Source organism: Coloeus monedula, assembly GCF_965178545.1.
Source record: "Coloeus monedula genome assembly, chromosome: Z".
Taxonomy (NCBI): Eukaryota; Metazoa; Chordata; class Aves; order Passeriformes; family Corvidae; genus Coloeus; species Coloeus monedula.
In genome coordinates this window covers 51,577,971-51,595,886 of record NC_138822.1, presented here as the reverse complement: position 1 = coordinate 51,595,886, position 17,916 = coordinate 51,577,971, and the positions used below count along the sequence as shown (strand labels likewise).

The 17,916-nt window shown below is 44.0% G+C and overlaps 1 protein-coding gene across 2 annotated transcripts in view; it reads right to left on the bottom strand.

Moving 5' to 3' along the window:
* PSD3 (pleckstrin and Sec7 domain containing 3) overlaps window positions 1-17,916 on the bottom strand; it is a gene marked incomplete at both ends in the record, with an annotated part of 107,037 nt that overhangs the window by 26,366 nt on the left and 62,755 nt on the right. Inside the window, 2 exons of one of the 2 annotated variants that reach the window (XM_082301005.1) lie at window positions 850-893; window positions 11,566-11,724. In XM_082301005.1, coding sequence (XP_082157131.1) covers window positions 850-893; window positions 11,566-11,724 — 203 coding nt within the window. Of the gene's footprint in view, window positions 1-849; window positions 894-11,565; window positions 11,725-17,916 lie in introns of those variants that run through there. The other variant, XM_082301004.1, reaches the window with a different exon arrangement.

Sequence of the window (17,916 nt, the reverse complement as noted above, 5' to 3'; positions counted from 1 at the left end):
GGCAGTTGCTAGGACTTCTAGCACAAGAGGTGCATGAGCATGCATTCCAGATAAGGTGTTCCCAAGAAGGTGACATTTCAGATATGTAAATACATGCAGGGAAACACCTTTTTGTAGTCAAAATACATAAAAGACATCATTCTTCTATTTTATACCAAAATCCACTGTTCTGCAAGTGGCAAAATCAAAAGGAGACAATTCTACCCTTTCCTGACATAACTAGACCACATGAAACCTAAGCGCAGAGAAATGTCAGTTTAACATAACCAGAAATTGAAGCTTTTTCTTGTCTGCAGCATTTCCATAGTTAACAACTGTTAGCCTGTCAAAATCAACTAAGGATTCGAAGGGGGGGGATATCAGACTTTGTCCAATTTATGATGTTTCACATCAGGTTGTTGTTGTTATCCATAGTTAATCAGGAGACAAACCAAGACAATAAACCAACAGCAGGAAACTCAATCCAAGACGTGTGTTTCTATTCAGCAGTTCTGACACAATGAACAGAAAGATAAAGGGAAAAGTCAACTTCTGTTTTATTTATACAGTCATAGAACAACAGAGGATTTAATTTCTCTCTTTTCAGGCTGAAGTTTCCAACTAAATGAAATGTCCTCTTTCCTTACAAATGTAGTTGGCTCGTATCAATAACAACTCCCCTTGCTGGAGAAACAGATGAGTCTGTATTGCCAGGTCATTCATTAGCAAAAAAGCAAACTCATTATGTACGCTGGCTATCTTCTACAGGCTTTGGAGCTCACACAGATGGTGACATAGGAGGTATAAACAGATTACTACACAGGTACTATTTTTAAACTCCTAATTTCTACACAGTAGAAGTATACTTACACTGCCCATTCCAGCTTCTCATTCTTGATTGAATTGTAGAGGGCCTGCAAAGGGAGAGAAATGAGACGGAATTATTGTCTGACGCCTCCTCCACATACACTATTATGTTGAGGAAAGATACCCAACTAAGATCAGCATGCAAGCTGTCTCAAGAAAGTACCACATCTGCTAATACTAATGTGAGAATCTTCAGCAGAAATTTCACCTAAGGAAAAAATACTGAATGCATGTTTTGAGATTACAGTCATTTCCTCAAGCAAGTTTTAGGGGTTTGTGGTTTGTGCCTTTTTAAGAACAGAATCATGGAACAGCCATGGAAAGGACTTTAAAGACCATCTAGTTCCAACACTCCTGCCATGGGCAGAAACACCTTTCACTAGGCCAGGTTGCTCAGAGCCCCATCCAACCGGGCCTTAAACACTACCAGGATTGGGCATCTACAACTTCTCTGGGCAACTTGTCCCAGTGCCTCACCACACCCACAGCAAAGAATTTCTTCCTAACATATAGTCTAAACCTATTCTCTTGTAGTTTGAAGCCATCGCCCCTTGTACTTTCATTACATGCACTTATAAAAACTACTTGCAGGCTGCCTTCAGGGACTGGAAGGCTACAACCTGGTCATCCCAAAGTCTTCTCTTTTTCAGACTGAACAATTCAAATTCTCTCAGCCTGTCTTCATAGGAAATGTGGTCCATCCCCATATCATCTTGGTGTTCCTCCTCTGTACCCACTCCAACAGGTCCCTGTCCTTCCTGTGCTGGGACCCCAGAGCTGGATGCAGTGTTCCAGGTGGGGTCTCACCAGGGCAGAGCAGAGGGGCAGAATCCCCTCCCTCCCCTGCTGCCCACGCTGCTTTGGATGCAGCCCAGGGCACGTTTGGCTCTCTGGGCTGTGAGTGCCCATGGCTGGGTCATGTCCAGCCTCTCACCCACCAGCACTCCCAAGTCCTTCTCCCCAGGGCTGCTCTCCATCTGTTCATCCCCAGCCTGTGCTGATACCAGAGGTTGCTCTGACCCAGGTGCAGCACCTTGAACTTGGTCTTGTTAAACCTCTCGAGATTCCTGATTTTTATCTTGTCCAGATCCCTCTGGATGCCATCTCATCCTTCTGCTGGGTGCCATCTGCATATTTGCTGAGGGTGCAGTTGATCCCTTCATCCATGTCATTAATGAAGACATTAAGTAACACTGATCCCCATATGAACCCCTGAGGGACACCGCTTGTCACTGATGTCCATCAGGACACTGAGCCATTGACCACTACTCTCTGGATGTGATCATCCAACCACTTTCTTATCCATCCAGTGGTCCACACACAAAATTCATCTCTCTGCAATTTAGAGACAGGCATGTTGTGGGGAACTCTAGAAATCCAGATAAATGACATGTGTAAGCCCTTCCCTTGTCCACTATTACTGTATTCCACAGCCATAGGGAGGAGGAGAGAAGATCCAGCAGGCAGGAATTGTGCAGCAAGATTGATTTATTTAATTATTTTACAAACTCTTTTATAGACTTTTTTCTTCATAGTCTAATTGGACAAAGAATCAGCCACCCCCGGGGGTGATTGGCTAGAATCTTAAAACATCCATTGTCAAAACATTTTTCTACTGTACCATAAACTTGTGGTACAGTAGAACTGTGGAACTACAAGATCACAGGTGTTCATAGTTTACAGAACTCTGCAAATATCTTCATGAGAGAGAGAAGTATCTCACAGACTTAGAAAGAAGCAAGAAAATTTCTTGCTAGCAGCAATAATGTATCCACAGTCCACGGAATGTGGTCACTCCATCATTCAAGACCACTGGGTTGATCAGGCAGGATTTGCCCTTGGTGAAGCCATGCTGGCTGTCTTGGATCACCTCCCTGTTCTCCGCATTCCTTAGCACAGCTTCTAGAAGACTCTGTTCCATGATACTCCTAGTCACAGAGGTGAGGTTGCCAGGGTTCTCCTTTCTACCCTTTTAAAAGATGGGTACAATGTTTGCCCTCTTCCAGTCACCTGAGACTTCACCAATAGAATGGTGAATTCATGACTACCATGACTACAAATACCATGGAGAGTGGCTTGATAACTGCATCAGCCAATTCCCTCAGGACTCTGGGATGCATCTCATTGGTTCTCACAGACTTAGGTACATTCTAGTTCCTCAGGTGGTCATGAACCTGAACTTTACCTACAGTTTGCAAAAGACTATGGCCTTGAAATTCAAAGCTCAGTTTAACTCCTGACTCTCAGTGACACATTTTTGTCAGTGATTTAAATGGGGATGTTAAAATTTCACCATATGGGCTTACCTGTGAAAATTTGCCAGAATAGCTATCCAAAGTCCCTGAGCCTCACAGACACCTGAATGCTTTCCCAGTCATACACCTAAACATAAACACGTTCAGTTTCTAAGTGCAAAACAGAAAATGAATGTTAAGCAACTTTTGTGCTTGAAGATCACCATCTTGGACTGCTGCCCACTAACACCGTTTCTCTTTCAATTCGTAGGAAAGGTGCCAGTAGGTTTGACACCAAAGGTAACAGCTCTGTTGTTGAAACAAGCCTGCAAAGAAAAGGGTAAGTCAGTCTGAAGGCTGACTTAAGCCTGGGTGAGTATCAAGACAGCTGGGATGGATTTTTTTTGAGAGAAAGTACATACATCAGTTGGATAAGTATGTCTTATTTCAGCCCTCCAGTAGCTGATGTATACAATGGTTAAACCCCTGGTATTACTACAAGCTAATGGAGTTCTTCAAATAGGTCACTTAACTGAAGTGAAGTATTTTGGTATGGAATGTCCCTGATTCTCACACGTATAATCCACATTTGTAATTCACCTTATATACATAGCTAGATTTACTCTCTCTGGCACATAACTCCTACACAGCCTCAAAATATGTTAACGTGTAGAAGAACTGTTGATGCACATGATTAGCAAAAAGTAGCACATCAAGTATGAACAAGCCTGAAAATCACATACTATAATAGCTATGACATGATGCTCAACAGAAACAGTAACACTTAGATAGCCTTAATGTTGACCCAAACTAAAAATAATTTGGAAACTGAAGCGTTGAAATTAGCCTTGTGCATATGCCACAGCTGAATTTGCATGAGCAACACCATAAGCATATCCCACTCTTCATCCTGTCATCCACTGGCTCCTTTCTGAATCTGGAAATCTTATTTGAAGATCCTTGATATTCAGCTCTGTGGACATCTGGCTTAACTGAACCATACACAAGCAGGTCAAACATACTGGTGTAACTCACCTCATGCTGATGCTACACAGGCAGCAACTCTCGGTCACAGTGTTCCAAAAAACGTAGGTTTCTCAGAGCAATACAGCAGATATGCACACCAGGAATAATCATGCCTCATTCTACTTACACTGAGCTAGCAAAGAGAGGTCCTCACCACTAACTGGGCTTCACTGTACCATTCAGAGAAATATGATGAAATATTTCCAAGTCTGGAGTTTTCACTATTTCTAAATAACCTGTCTTCTGTGAAGTTGTGTAAGGAGCTCTGAACCAAAGGCAAACACCCAAAGGTGAAGGGATGGGCATTTATGGCAACTTGTAAGCAGTTGCTTAATTTTCAGTGAAAAGCTATCAAGAGATTTTAAGACCACTCTGCAGAAAGAAAGCAAAAGAAAGAGCTAGTATTTTCCTCCTGCCAGTTCAGCAGAATTAGACACAACTCCATTTTCCTACACAAACCAATGCTGATACTGGTTCCTGGGGTCATTGAACATTTCTTATATGATTTGGCCAAAGCTCCTGTCTTATTCTTTGACTTGTTCTTTTCTTCCTGTTATGACTAAAATATTCTCTTACATTTTCAGCCAGAAAATTACTTCCAAATACAAAGCAAAGAGGTTGCATACTTTCCCCAGTTGCCTCCCATTTTTTCAGAACTAGTATTTTTTTTCCTCATCTAGCTGAATGAGTTTTTGAAGCAGCAAAAACCTGGCTTGGGGAAACACATTTGTTGCTCTCTGACCCAAATGACTACAAGACTGGGTCAAAACCTCTGAAAATTAACACCTGCCTTGTACAGGTTTTTATGAGATATCCCTGCTAAGCACGTCTCTAGGGATCACTGCAGCCAAAGAGCAGAACACATAAAAGCAGCAGTACAGATTGGTGCAGGGACAACAAACACCCCAGGCTTTTGCCTTGTGAAAAGAGAGGTATGTTTGTCCCAAACTTTACTAATGAGCCAGACACTGTCTTCCTGCTTTAGGGAGTAAAGACAGCCAGTCATATGGCACACATCTGACCAAGGACATGGTGTCCCCCACAGAGCATCAAATAGAGCCTGTCAAAAAGTTTATGGTATTTAAGAAACAGAAAAACTGTAGAGAGCATTCACAACAGCTGTATACACAGCATGTTCCGTGTGTCTACCAGGCATGTTCACTGAGACCTCAGCAAGCAGAGGACCTCTCCAGGGATGCAAATACATGAGTTCTCATCCCTGTCCCCCAACCCACCTCTCTGGCAGAGCCTGCTGCAAGGCTGTGCACTTGCTGCTGGACTCACTGGCCTTTCAGAGCTGCTTTATGTCCCTTCTCCAAAATTCTCCAGTTATTCTCCAAAATAACTGACACTTTAACATTTTCCTGATGTCTACCTGGGCTCTCAGATGTTCCAGAGAAGTAAAATTTCCTCCTGCCATGTTTTGCAACTAGTAGCATATGTGTACAGCACCGCACCTGCCCCCTGATTTATTTCATGGCTGTTCCCCAAGGCCCTGATGCAGACAGCAGCTCTTTTCAGCAGACATTTCTCCAGAGTATGACTAAATCAAACAAACTTGGAGACAAGCATTTAAATGCTTCACTAAATTGCAACAAAACTCATCAGAGACTATGGCATGGCCATGACTTCCACTGTATTCAGCCACCTGCAAGAACAGGTTTTTATTTACTCCTGTTTTCTCCTGGGAAATGAAAAAAAAAAAGAAAAAAGAAAAAAATTAAAAAAGGAAAAAAGGAAAAAAAGCTCCCATTTAAAGCACTCTTACAGACTGACAAGTCACCATTTCCTACCTGCTAGCCTGGAAGTGTTTGGCAAATTCACTATGTAAGCTAGAGAACAGGAGGCTGGACCACAGCAGTGAATGACAGAATGAATATTGCATGGGTCTCATCTTCCAAGCTGGACCCATACCAATCAGAAAGGGGAAAGACTTTCTATCTCTTTTGTCACCCAGGGCTACTGTAGACAAGATCCAAACCCCCAGATATCAACCACTCACCGGTGTCTGACTTCAATGCTTTGACTTTTTATCCCTATTACCCAGAACACAAAGACCTAACTCCTTAGAGTTTACAGCTTTCCCCTTTCTGACAAGTGTTAATCTCTAGGTGCACTACACCTCAGGCCAAGCACTGCTGTAAGCTTCTTGGAGAAACAAGTGCAATTTTGGAGGCAAAATAAAAGAAATCGACTGCTACATAAAGCAGAACAGTAGGCAAAATCCTAGCCACCTTTCTTGTTTTAACTCCAATGCTGTTTCCTACAGCTCCAGTTTGACCCTTAGAAGACTGCAGTGTAAAAAAACCCAGATTTGTTATGTGTTTGTGGGATTTGTTTGTATTTGTTCATAAAATAGGCAAGAAACACTTTCCTATTTAAGTGGAAGGCTGTAACTCTAAAAAACTGCTGAATTCCACCCCCATTCTCCCTTTGGTAAGCAAGTAGGTCCACAAAAACTCCAGATTTTCACAAGCTCTTACTGGCTGGTACTTTCAGTCCAACTGGAAAGAAAAGCAAAACTATGGAGAGAATGCTTCTGAAAATTCCTGTTTATTTTACAGAGCTACCAAGGAAAAAAAAAAAAAGTCATTCACCACCCTCACCTTCCTCAAAATCTTGTCACATGCACTGGACCCATTTAAACAGGCTGCTCTTGTCACCTGCCGACTGCCAGTGATACTGTGAGTCAGCCTCTGCATGCAGAAGCAATGGTACAAAAGAAAAGCACAACCAGGTGTGTACACAGGGACAAAGACCTAGCAAATTACCCAGATACTGATCTTGGTAAATCATCTAAATAGCAAGTAGTTGCAGGGCCCCCAAAGCCCACCCAGCAGGTGCAAGATGCTTGAAGAGATCCCAAAGCACTGTACAACTCCTCCCCTCAAAAGGCAACATAGGGCTGGCTCTTGAAGCAAGCTACTGACTTTCTGTTTGCACTAGCCCATACAGAAAAGCGTGCCAAGAGGGAAAGGAATACACCACACATTTCTTACACCTGCTCCACGCATAAAAGAGGAGCCAGAAATACCTGCTGTGAGACGGTAAATTGGCAAAGCCAAAACTAAGTTCATAGAGACAGCAGGGATGACCCAGACTGTCTTCAGTTCTTGTCTGTCATGATCTTTCCTTGCACCCAGTTTCTCCCTGATTTTTGGAGTCATTGTTGGAGGAATGATCTGATCATTGCAGCGGATAGCCTGGGTGGCTTTTGATGCCCCCAGGACAGGGCTGCACTTAGGCTCTGAGCCAGGCCCTTGCCACACTTCCCTGCCATTGCCAGAAGCACCCCTGCCTGGATACATTTCTTCTTCACCTCCAGCTGCTAATGGCATGGTTGATTCCAAGCAGCAAGGAAGCGCCAAATACACCTCTGGGCAAAGATGTGCTCAGTCTTTGCAGTCACAGCATCTCCTCCAGTCACTCAGCAACCGTCCATCAGCCTTGTCCTTTGGAGCAGAGCAGCTAGCCAGGCATCAGCTCCAGCTCCTGCCATATGTACTTTACTGGATGGAGAAAAAAACAACTGAAGTAGCAGAACTCTACAAAAATAAAACAGGTTACAGAGGCAACAGATACTAGACATTCCAGGTGTCTGCACAGACTCCTAATAGGTGTTAACGTGCTCCTCCTTTGGACCAGGGCGTAGCTCTGAATCATTGCCTTCTGACAGGTTTGGATGGGGAGCAACACAGTGCTATATATCACTCATGGCTTGCTGCTTGAGTGACTACCTGAAGGCTGGCCCTCCCCCAGAATACAGATCTATACTACTTCACCACCTGCTGTTTGCCACCTTCCCTCAAAACCCAGATCTTGACATTTTCTCCTGTCCTCATGCACAGATCTGTAACACCTGGCAAGGCAAGGATAAGGGTTCTGATCACTGAGTGCCTGTAGCTCCTTGCCAGATTCAAAGCCCACACGCCCACGATTTCTCATGAATTTTCCCCCCTTCTGATGGGGATGCAGCAAGGATGCCAGAATAGTACCCCAAGAAGCCTGTGCATTAGTGCATGGCATGGCATGTCTGCTGATACTGCTCTCAATTTTAAATTCCACTGGTTTGTACAACAAACGTTCTTCTAACAAGCCGGCATACATTATTCATAAAACAGCACAGAGCTGTTCAGCAGCATATGGAACCGATGAATGTTGTTTTGGTGTAGGAGGAGATAGGGTTGATAGGAATGTTTTAGGGGGAAGGAAAGGAGATTATTTCACCCAGGGAATTTCAAGTGCGTCACCAACTGGAGGAGAACATTTCGAAGAGAAACTCCTCTGTTAAAAATCTGGTTTGTATGGAGAAGGAGGAGGAGGGGGAGAAAGAAAAAAAAGGAAAGAAAGATTGTACCAAATATATCATCATAAAACAGAAAAGGATGGTTGGCTGTGGCTCCTGAGAGCCAAGAAATTAATGCCACACAAGAAATGCATCCTTTGTACTGATACACAAGGCTTGCTTGAAAAGATTTTTTCTGTACTTGCTGAAGTGTTTCATCAGTGTTATTGTAAAGGCAGCATACTGAATTATTACAGATAAATAGGGAAAAGGCTAGAGAACTGCTTCTTGATAGTGGAGCACCTACACAGCCTATTTCAACAGTTTTAATGGCTCTGTGCATTTGCAGGCAGGACAGGCACAAGTACTTGGCAATTCAGCCCCTGGCTGCAGAAAAGAAGTCTGTCACAAGAAGAGACTAGCGACCATGCTGGGTCACACGGATGATCCTAAGCTTCTTTGACTCACCTTGCATGTCATCTGGACTTGAGCCTGCTCTCCAGAGAGCAATGGTACATAATTCACAGTATCCTTTTCACAGGTTCTCCTGCTGCCCTAAGGCTATGGTACTTGCCTATAATACACACTCAGGATGCAGCCCCCTAGTGAAGCCTCTATACACACAGAGGCACTACCTGATGTGCGTCAAAGAGATGATAGGTACTTGGGCTACCTAGCTTCTCTGACACTGGCAGCAGGCAGACCTCATCTGCGGGCACCATGTTGGTGCTTTGCTCATATTAACTAAAGCATGACGATACATAATACTCTCTAGCTTAGCAAAAAAGGCTGAGTCACATCAAGTGAAAAGTAGAAGAGAAGTATGTTTCTGAGGCACAAATGGTTTAAATCTGTCTCCTGTCCAAAGTCAGCTGAAGCAGTCACAGAAATGCATCTTGAGCACTGTAATCACTTTATATGGGGAGCAGATAAAATACAAGGCAGTCTAGACACAAAGAGGGAAACACACCCACAGAAATATGAAGAGGACAAGTCTACAAACCAAGCCTTACTTAAGACTGAGGAGATCTACAAGGCATCAATGATCAGAACAGCCTGGCCTAGAACTGAAGACATTTCCTGAGAAGTGATGCACGAACACATATGCACAGAGTTACACTGATAAAAAGACCTCCTTTGCCACACTACAGATTAACAACCTCCAGGTTCTTCCACCAACACAGCAGTATCAAAGAGCCAAAGCTCAATTATAAATCAGTCCTCCAGATCAGTGACGTCTTAGCAAAATAAATGGGCAGACAAAGATCAGAATGGGGAACAGAGAGATGGAAAGAACAGGGCTGTCCAAAATCACGAGACCAATCACTTGCAGAGCTGCTTGTCATCTTATCAGCCAGGCAGGCATCACTGAAGGGAATGCAGGGATCTTCTCAGCCCTCCATAACACAGCTTTTACACATCTTAGATGCCCTACAGATACAAAAACCTTTGTGTGAAATAAGAAAACAGCACAACTGAAACAAAGCTGCAGTGTTCTTCCCACCTTATTGAGATAAGCAGGAAAAGAAGTGGATACCTCTCAAACAACAACCTACAGCACTTAGCAGGCAGAAATGTGAATTCCACAGAGGAATGAACACAGAGTTTTCATTACTGCAGTAGTTAACAAACTGTGTCAGACACCATCCCTGGGAAAAAGTCTCTGCCCTGTGGACACTCCACCATGCATACACACTGGACACAAAGCCTGTGAGAGGGAAGACATACAGATTAAGTAATTCACCCAAAAGACTTGAGTTTTTACCATAAGCAGGAGAGCTTTCAGGCATAAATCCTCCCACTGAATACTATGCAATTATTCCCATGCTTAGGGTAAAAGTGATCACAAAAGCAGGGTCCTAGAGCACCTGCACAATGCAGCCTTTACTTTAGTATTTGTTGGAGAAGCACACACTGCATCAGCAACAGCCTGAAAATGATGGCCATGCTATTTCTCTGCCCCAACTCAGCAATACACTATTTCTTGGATATGGTTAATAAGGTCCTGAAAACAGAGGCTCATTAAATTGAACTGAAAAAAATACTTACATTTATTTCTGTTTGCAGTACTCTGTGATTTAAGTTACACAGCTCAGGCTCTGAAATGCCATACAACCTGTAAGCCAGCAGAGAGTGATCTGCTAGGAACTACTGTGCAGCACTGGGATCTTTTCACCATAGCAGAGGAGACTTCTCACAGAACAGACAGGAGATTCAGGGAAGGGACAGTACAAGAAGATCCATGCCTGTGACTATTTTGCATGCACATGGAACCAAGACATAGTTAAATGCTTGGCTGATGAACTGAAATATTTCATCCTGATTCAACACACCTTTGCAAGTGGTTGTATCTTCTAATCCCAAGGGCAGAATCAACTGGCAATAAGAATGAAATTAGAGGCACATTTTGGTCACTGTATAAAGTTCATCCAACCCTTGGAGACATGGAGCACCTTTGAGAGGGAGACGGCTACTAAAGCACTTGCCAAGAGTTCCTGGGTGCCTCTCAGTTATTGTGTGGGAGTGCGGGATGAGGAAAAAAAAGAGATGCTGCATGGAGTGGGGGGTTGTTTGCTTAGGAACTGAATAACTGGGCTGGGCTGGGTGAGGAGATGCTGCACACAGTCACTGTAGCAGCTGGGCACAGCCTGTGCTACCAACCATTACCACACACTAACATATTCCTACAAATGCACAAGCAATGCCTTCCTAATAAATACTTAACAGCAGTACTTAATCATGCATGCAAGTGGGACAATATTTTCATCTAGCACCCATGCCTACTAAACCACAGAGCTGTAGATAAGGAGCAAAAATTATTTTTCTACAGAAAACAATCTCTATTAAAAAGATAATCCCAAGGACATCACCTGCCAACTCTGGCACCTTTCCCAAGTGCAGAGCTCCAACTAGCATTGTCACTAGCAAGTTTTCTGTTTACTATTGCACCAAGCTCAGTGCCAGGGCATTCAACTAAGACCTGATCATTATAACACCAGAGCTCTTCCACCTTCAGGTCTCTCCTTAAATGCAGAGATTTTTTTTTTTCCTGACCTGACAGCAATTCTATGATCACTGCAGATCATCCGGAGCTCTTAACTCCTGCAAAGCGTAACCTTTTCACAACACCAACCCCATGCCTAACCAAGCAAACCACTATTGATATTTATTTACCTTGCTTTCTTTAGTAGAAAACTCAGAGGAGTTGGAGATTTTCATAGATTTTGACCGATGGGACTGCCGCCAGAGAGATTCTTCTCGGGAGTATTTCACCGAACCTGTGGCTCTCACCCGGACTTTGCTGGTGCTCTGAACACTGTTAACTCCAATCATTTCCAAAAGTGAGCGTATGGGATGGGAAGGAAGAAAGCTAATGGAACTTCCCAATCCCCTGCAGAGGAACTGGAAAAGATTACGTCTGGAGAGCCCAGGCTCAAGCAATCAGTGTTTGCTTAAAGCACACTAGGCTGTTTTCTCCAGCATCTTCAGGCACACTGTTTGGAGCCAGCCTGATTGTTCCAGGCATTGCTCACGTCACTGGACGGGAGAAAAAAAAAGAAAAAGAAAAAGAAGAGGCTGATAGAAACTCCTCCCCTGCTCTGCTCCGCTCCCCGCTCCAGCATCAACTCCCCCTTCATACACACACTAACAGTGAGGGGGAGAGAGGTGGAGAGAAAGATGCTGGAACAAATGCCAGCAGATCAAGCAAGGTATTCATTTTCAGTTCACGCGGCCACACTTCCCTGCCTGCAACAGCCTGCCATGCTCATTACTGCCTGCAATGACAAAGAACACTGTAAAAGAGTCTTCAATCACCTGCCAGCTACAGGCTTCTGAATGTGAGAAATACTGATGGATTCCCAAAGCACCAGAGAAACGAGTGAAAACCCACAGCACCATAACGAAGTACTGGCAAGCCCCAGAGAGACGAATCAGCAAATTTCCACAACTCTACGTGTTTGCACTCATTAGCGAGAGTCCTCACAGGGTGCCTTCCCAGGGTGCAAGAGAGAGCAAGGCCACTTTCACACTCTAAAAGCAGCTTAGGGGAAGAGAGATGACTTTCCCAAGGTGATCAGTGCACACCAGCAGCAGAGCTGTGAACAAGCAGCTAGGGACTCATCTCCCCACTCAGCAGCCAGGAGAGCTGCAGCCATACTGCTCCACAAGCAACCTGCATGTTCCAGTGGCTGCCCCACAAGTGATGCAGCTCTGGAGTGGCACCCTGTTTCTCCCTTGTGGCAAACCCATACAGCCTAGTGATGAGAGGGCCACTACCACTGCCAGAGGCACCACTCCAACTACAGGAACCTGGTTCCAGAGGTCAGGCACTCTCTCAGTGCCCAGAGCCCCATTCGTCCATGCAGGGGGCATGGGGAGGCTGACGCTAATAGGAGCTGGTACTCTTACTGAGGGCTGGATGCACTGCATATGGGAAAAGAGAGATGTTTACCTCAATGTTGCAAAAGCACCATCATTTCTGGCTCCCGGAGACCCAGAATGCAGCAGACTGTGCATTGCCATGGCAACATGCTCCTATGTGAGAGAGACTGCTCTGCTCTACTCAGCACAGGATCGTGACAGCTGCCGACAGACACTGGGCAGGTAGAGTAGCTTGTGTGAGCAGCAAGGCAAAAGTGGACAACGGGGACATTGTCCCAAACCCAGAAAAGGCAAACAGTTTGTGCAGAGTGAGCACGAGGAGCTGGAAGACTGCAGCAATGCTCCCATGCTGCAGGCTAAGACCAGGTACAGCAACCTGCCCCACACCACCGTATCACCAGGCAGGGCAAGGACAGCAGCAGTGGTGTTGGGGTCTGGGAGGACACAAGAGCTCTCATTCCACTCACACCACGACACACAGGGAGCAAGTCTGTGCACATACACAGCAGTGAGGCAGGGCTGCCCTGGCATGCTGATGTTAATGTCCTGTGCTGAGATACACCAGCCAGTCAAAAGCTGGGTGAAGAGGCTCCAGTCTCCATTCACATCTCAGTCCCATTCTATTCTGCCAAGCCATGCAAAGGCAAAGTGAGAGTTTGCTCACCCTATGTCGTCTGCCCAACAGCACCCAAGGCTAAATAAGATGCACATTAACTGAGTGGACTTCCCCCCTGGTTACATCTTCCCAGTCTCTTGCAATCAGGAATTTACATCCTTACAGGGCAAATGGCTAGACAGCCACATGATGGTCCTAGGTGCATTTTTGCTCATAAAAGATGCTGCTGTCTTCCCAGCATGCAGCAGCCTCTGACAGCATTAACCCTTTGCTCATGTTGCCCCCAAGGATGCTACAAGGTGCATAGCCTTCCCACAGACTGCAACAGGTGTGGGCCACGCTGAAGGACAATGGTCAGCGGAACGGGGAACAACTAACCTAAATATCAACACAGAAACTGTCCCCGGGGTGAGAAACTTCTGATTCCTCACAGATTCTGCCTCCATCCTGCTTGAGGCACAGATTTCTTCCCTTCTGGCCAACAAGAAAAATACATTTTCATTTCCACAACAGTCAGATCTAGCAAGCCCATCCCTACCTCACACATTAAGATCAAATCCCAAATGTGCCCCTTTTTGACACAAACCTGTCTTTGCTAGAGGATAACTGAAAGGAACCCTTTTCTCTAGCAACAAGCATGCTCTAAGTTACTTCTGCCACTTTCCAAAAAACGTTTTATGTTACTTAACCTGTGTGAAATTATCCACTGCTTGCAGAAAAGCTTTTCAAAGAAAATCTCTTCTTAGAGGAAATTTGCACTGCAGTCAAACCACTCCAGATGAGCTAAGCAGCAGGTCCTGACAGGTGCTACGTAAATGGCCACAAATCGCTTTCTATCCTAGCAGTCCCCTGCCTAGCAGCTTATTCTTGCTCTCAGAATAAGGCCAACTCCCCAGGCACCCTCAACACATCTAAAATAATTATACTCCCTAAATATCACACACAGACCTAGGCCAGTGTCAATTACACAGAGCAATTTTATTATTAAACACAAGCTAGACTGAATCAAAGCAGTATTTCTCTTCTGTCACCCACAGTACCATCACTGCTGCCTAATTGTAGCACTTCATCTAAGCATTCCCTGAGCTGAAATTAGCAGATCCTCAGGTAGGACTTGTTCCTTACTTCAGAAAGGAATAAGTCTGTTTCTTGGAGTCCAAAGCTCCAAGGGCGAGAGAATGTTCTTTCTTCTTTTTTTCAACTGAATACAGAAAAAACTTCTCGGCTCACACTCTCCCAAAGAGAGCCTCCTGAGATTATGCATTTGAAGCCTTAAATGTCTTCAGATGTGTGATTTAGTTTAGATTTCATCAGTGTCCCTAATTTTCATCTGCAAGTGATAATACAATCTTGTACTCCTGACTGAGCCAGTATTCTGTGTACACACTGACTGTGTCCTGGGGAAAGACCATTCTTCGACATTTGAGAAGACCCACCATTTTAGAAATTAGCATGTACACAGGATTGATTTATGTCTGTAACTGAGCAACAGGGATTTCTGAGCCAGAAGTGGGCTGTTAACATAAATAGAGGGATAGAAGGGATGTTTTTAAAGAGGGGCTGAATTAGCTGTGCAGTATCAGAAAAATCAAAGCTGACCACACCCAGGGGACCCTCCAAGTGTGTCAAGAATTCATGATCTTTCTCTTGTTCAGAAGTTAGCAAAGAGGTGGTAGGAAAGGGGCAGAATGTAAATATTCATTTAGTCAGTGACACCATTGGGGTGATCAAAAGGATTGTGACCCTATCTAGGGACCTTCCCTATCAGTTCCTCTGAGGAACAAACCATAAACCAGCAGGAATATTTTGAACTGAGGGTCAAAACAGATGCAGGAGCAGAAAACCAGAGTCTCTATTATTCCTTCCATATCATCCTTTTAAAGCCACACAAAAGCTCTTCTCTTGTCACATGGCACTAGGTCAGACCCCACTACCCATAGAGGAAACGCGCAGCTGTTCCAGCTTACCCTGAAATAAGCTCCCTTCCATCTGCTCCTCCCACCAGTCAAGTTTTCCGGGGAGGCAAAACATACTCAGTCCTTGCTTGGTGCTCCTAATGTGATTCGGCAAATCAACACCACAAGAAGAAAAACTGTAGAATTCAATATTGGCTTTTGGGGTACAAACCTAAGGACCACCTTACTGTATCTAAAGAACTCCAATGTCATCAAAGTCACAGGAATCCATTAGCATCATTTAAGCCTGTCAATGACAAATACAAACAACACAAACTGACAAAATACATAAACATAGACATATCAATTACTTAAAATATACCCTCAAAAGACAGTAATGTATTTGTGTAGAACAGAAAGGTAGAACTATTTAATGCTGCCACTAAATACTGTTTGTAAAATAAACAACATTAAATCTTTCCTTCATCCTTCACCTTTCCTTCTTTCTTCATCTTTTTTTTTTCTTCTCCTTCTTGGAAGGGGAGGGGAAAGTTAATTCTGACAGATAAGCTACTCATATACGATGGCTACAGAACTAGAGCTTAAAACTGATCAACAGTAACATTCCTGTAATATTAAGATAATGATTTCTTAGGTCTGCTGACTAGGGGGAGCTGACAATCAAGATTAAATCTAAATGTCTCCTGTGAGCAGCAGAAATACTAAAGCAACGACTTCATTTCTACATGCATAAGCAACCAGGTCAACAGGAATCCTAGCAGGGTAAGAGCTGGCATGGTGGGAGAATGATGGATGACTGCATGAGGGGAACTGAACTATCTCTGTTCTAGGTTACATGAGAAGAAGGCTAAAAGCACATCCACAACCAGCAGGCTCATGGTCACAGCACAAGCCTTTGCAACTGACTTTTTACATCAACAAGCACCTAGAAGTGAGAATGACAAAACCACAATGGCTGGTGGAAAATCAAATCAATCCTGGTATCACTGTATCTCTCTGGGATCCGTGCTCCATCTTGCACCAAAAGAAACCACTCCTCAGGTAAGTGTCCTGCTGAGAATGATAGAAGACCACAGGTTTAATGAAAACAAGCCATTGGATAACAACAGGGATGCAAAGAAATCCTGCACCCTGTTATCCTGATTAGCACTGCAAGTGAAGAGATCCTTTAGCCATCCTCATGTTCCTTGCAGCAGATCTGAAAACAGCTGTTTCACAGACTAGCTGTTCTACTTCCTGGCAAAGCACTATAGTATCCAAGGGAAATAGCTCCTCCTCTTGAATTCCTCCTTTTAGGAATTATCATCTGGTGCCAACAGAGCTCACAGAAATTAAGTGAGCCATATAGTAGGCACCAACTAACACAGACCACCAAGTTCCTTAAGTTAAAGCTGTCAAATGTAGCTATAGAAAACAACAGCACTTCAAACAAATCCATAAAAGCATCAAACCCCTAAAATTCTGCGTAGCTGTGACAGAAACCCACAGGAAAGTGATTCAAGAACTGCTGCAAAGCCTACAAACCATCTCAGATCAGCTGCAAACAACCTCTGCCTCTGTCCGTTCAGAGAGGTGAGCATGCTTAGAGTCAACACCACTGAAATGAACCCCTCACCATTCCCCTAGAGATCCGCATTAAAAACAAAAACATGAACAAACAAACAAAAGAAACCCGACCCAAACCAAACCAAAACCAATCACCCTCCAAGGCTTCTTACAAACATCAAACACAACAAAAAGCAAAAGGGGAAAAGAAAGAGGAGGACAAGGAAATGGCAGGGGAGTGGTGAGGAAGTGGGGGAAGGAAGGAAAAGGGCAAAAGGAAGGGGGAAAAGGGGGAGAAGGGGGAGAAGAGTGGGAGAGGAAGGAAACTGAGGCCACTCTGAGATCCACACAGGTTTTAAGTGGCTGCCACCTGTGGCTGTAGGCATTGCAGTGAAAGGAGGAAAAACAGGCATAGCCTTCGACATCCCTTTTCTCCACAATTCCATCTGCCAATGGAGTCATGTCCAGCTATCTTGCACCAAAAGCAGGTGAAATCCTTTCTACATCTCATGACACTTTCCAGAACCCATCTGCCAACAGGACAGAAAACTGGTGCCTTAGATTTGCCCCACTTTTGTACAAGGATCTTGTGAATACTTATTAATCCAAGAAAGCAACCTCAGAGGAAACTAAATATTCCATTTAACATCACAGGAAAGGAGAAAAAAAAATCTAAATTTAAGGACCAGCCTAATGCTCTTGTTTGACAGAAAACAGTGTAACTGGGTCAGAGAGAGAAGAGTCCAATGTTATTGGAAAGTGTAGTGACAAACGGAAGGAATAACAAAGATTTATACAGCAATATAAATATAAAGGTGGTGGAAGGAATGTTCTCTCCTCTTCTTTTTTTTTTTTTTTTAAATATGGTATAAATTATATTCCTACTTCTCCTTCCCTTGAGATGCAGCACAGAACTTAAATTTCAAGCAGATCAGTGGGTGGAAGATCAAAGAATGTTTTTCAGAATTTGTTGTCTACCTACATGGAGGTGGGAGTAATATGTCATAGGGACCAAAATGTATGTGTGACATTGTATTAGAGATTTCCCAGCCTGAAAAGAGCCCA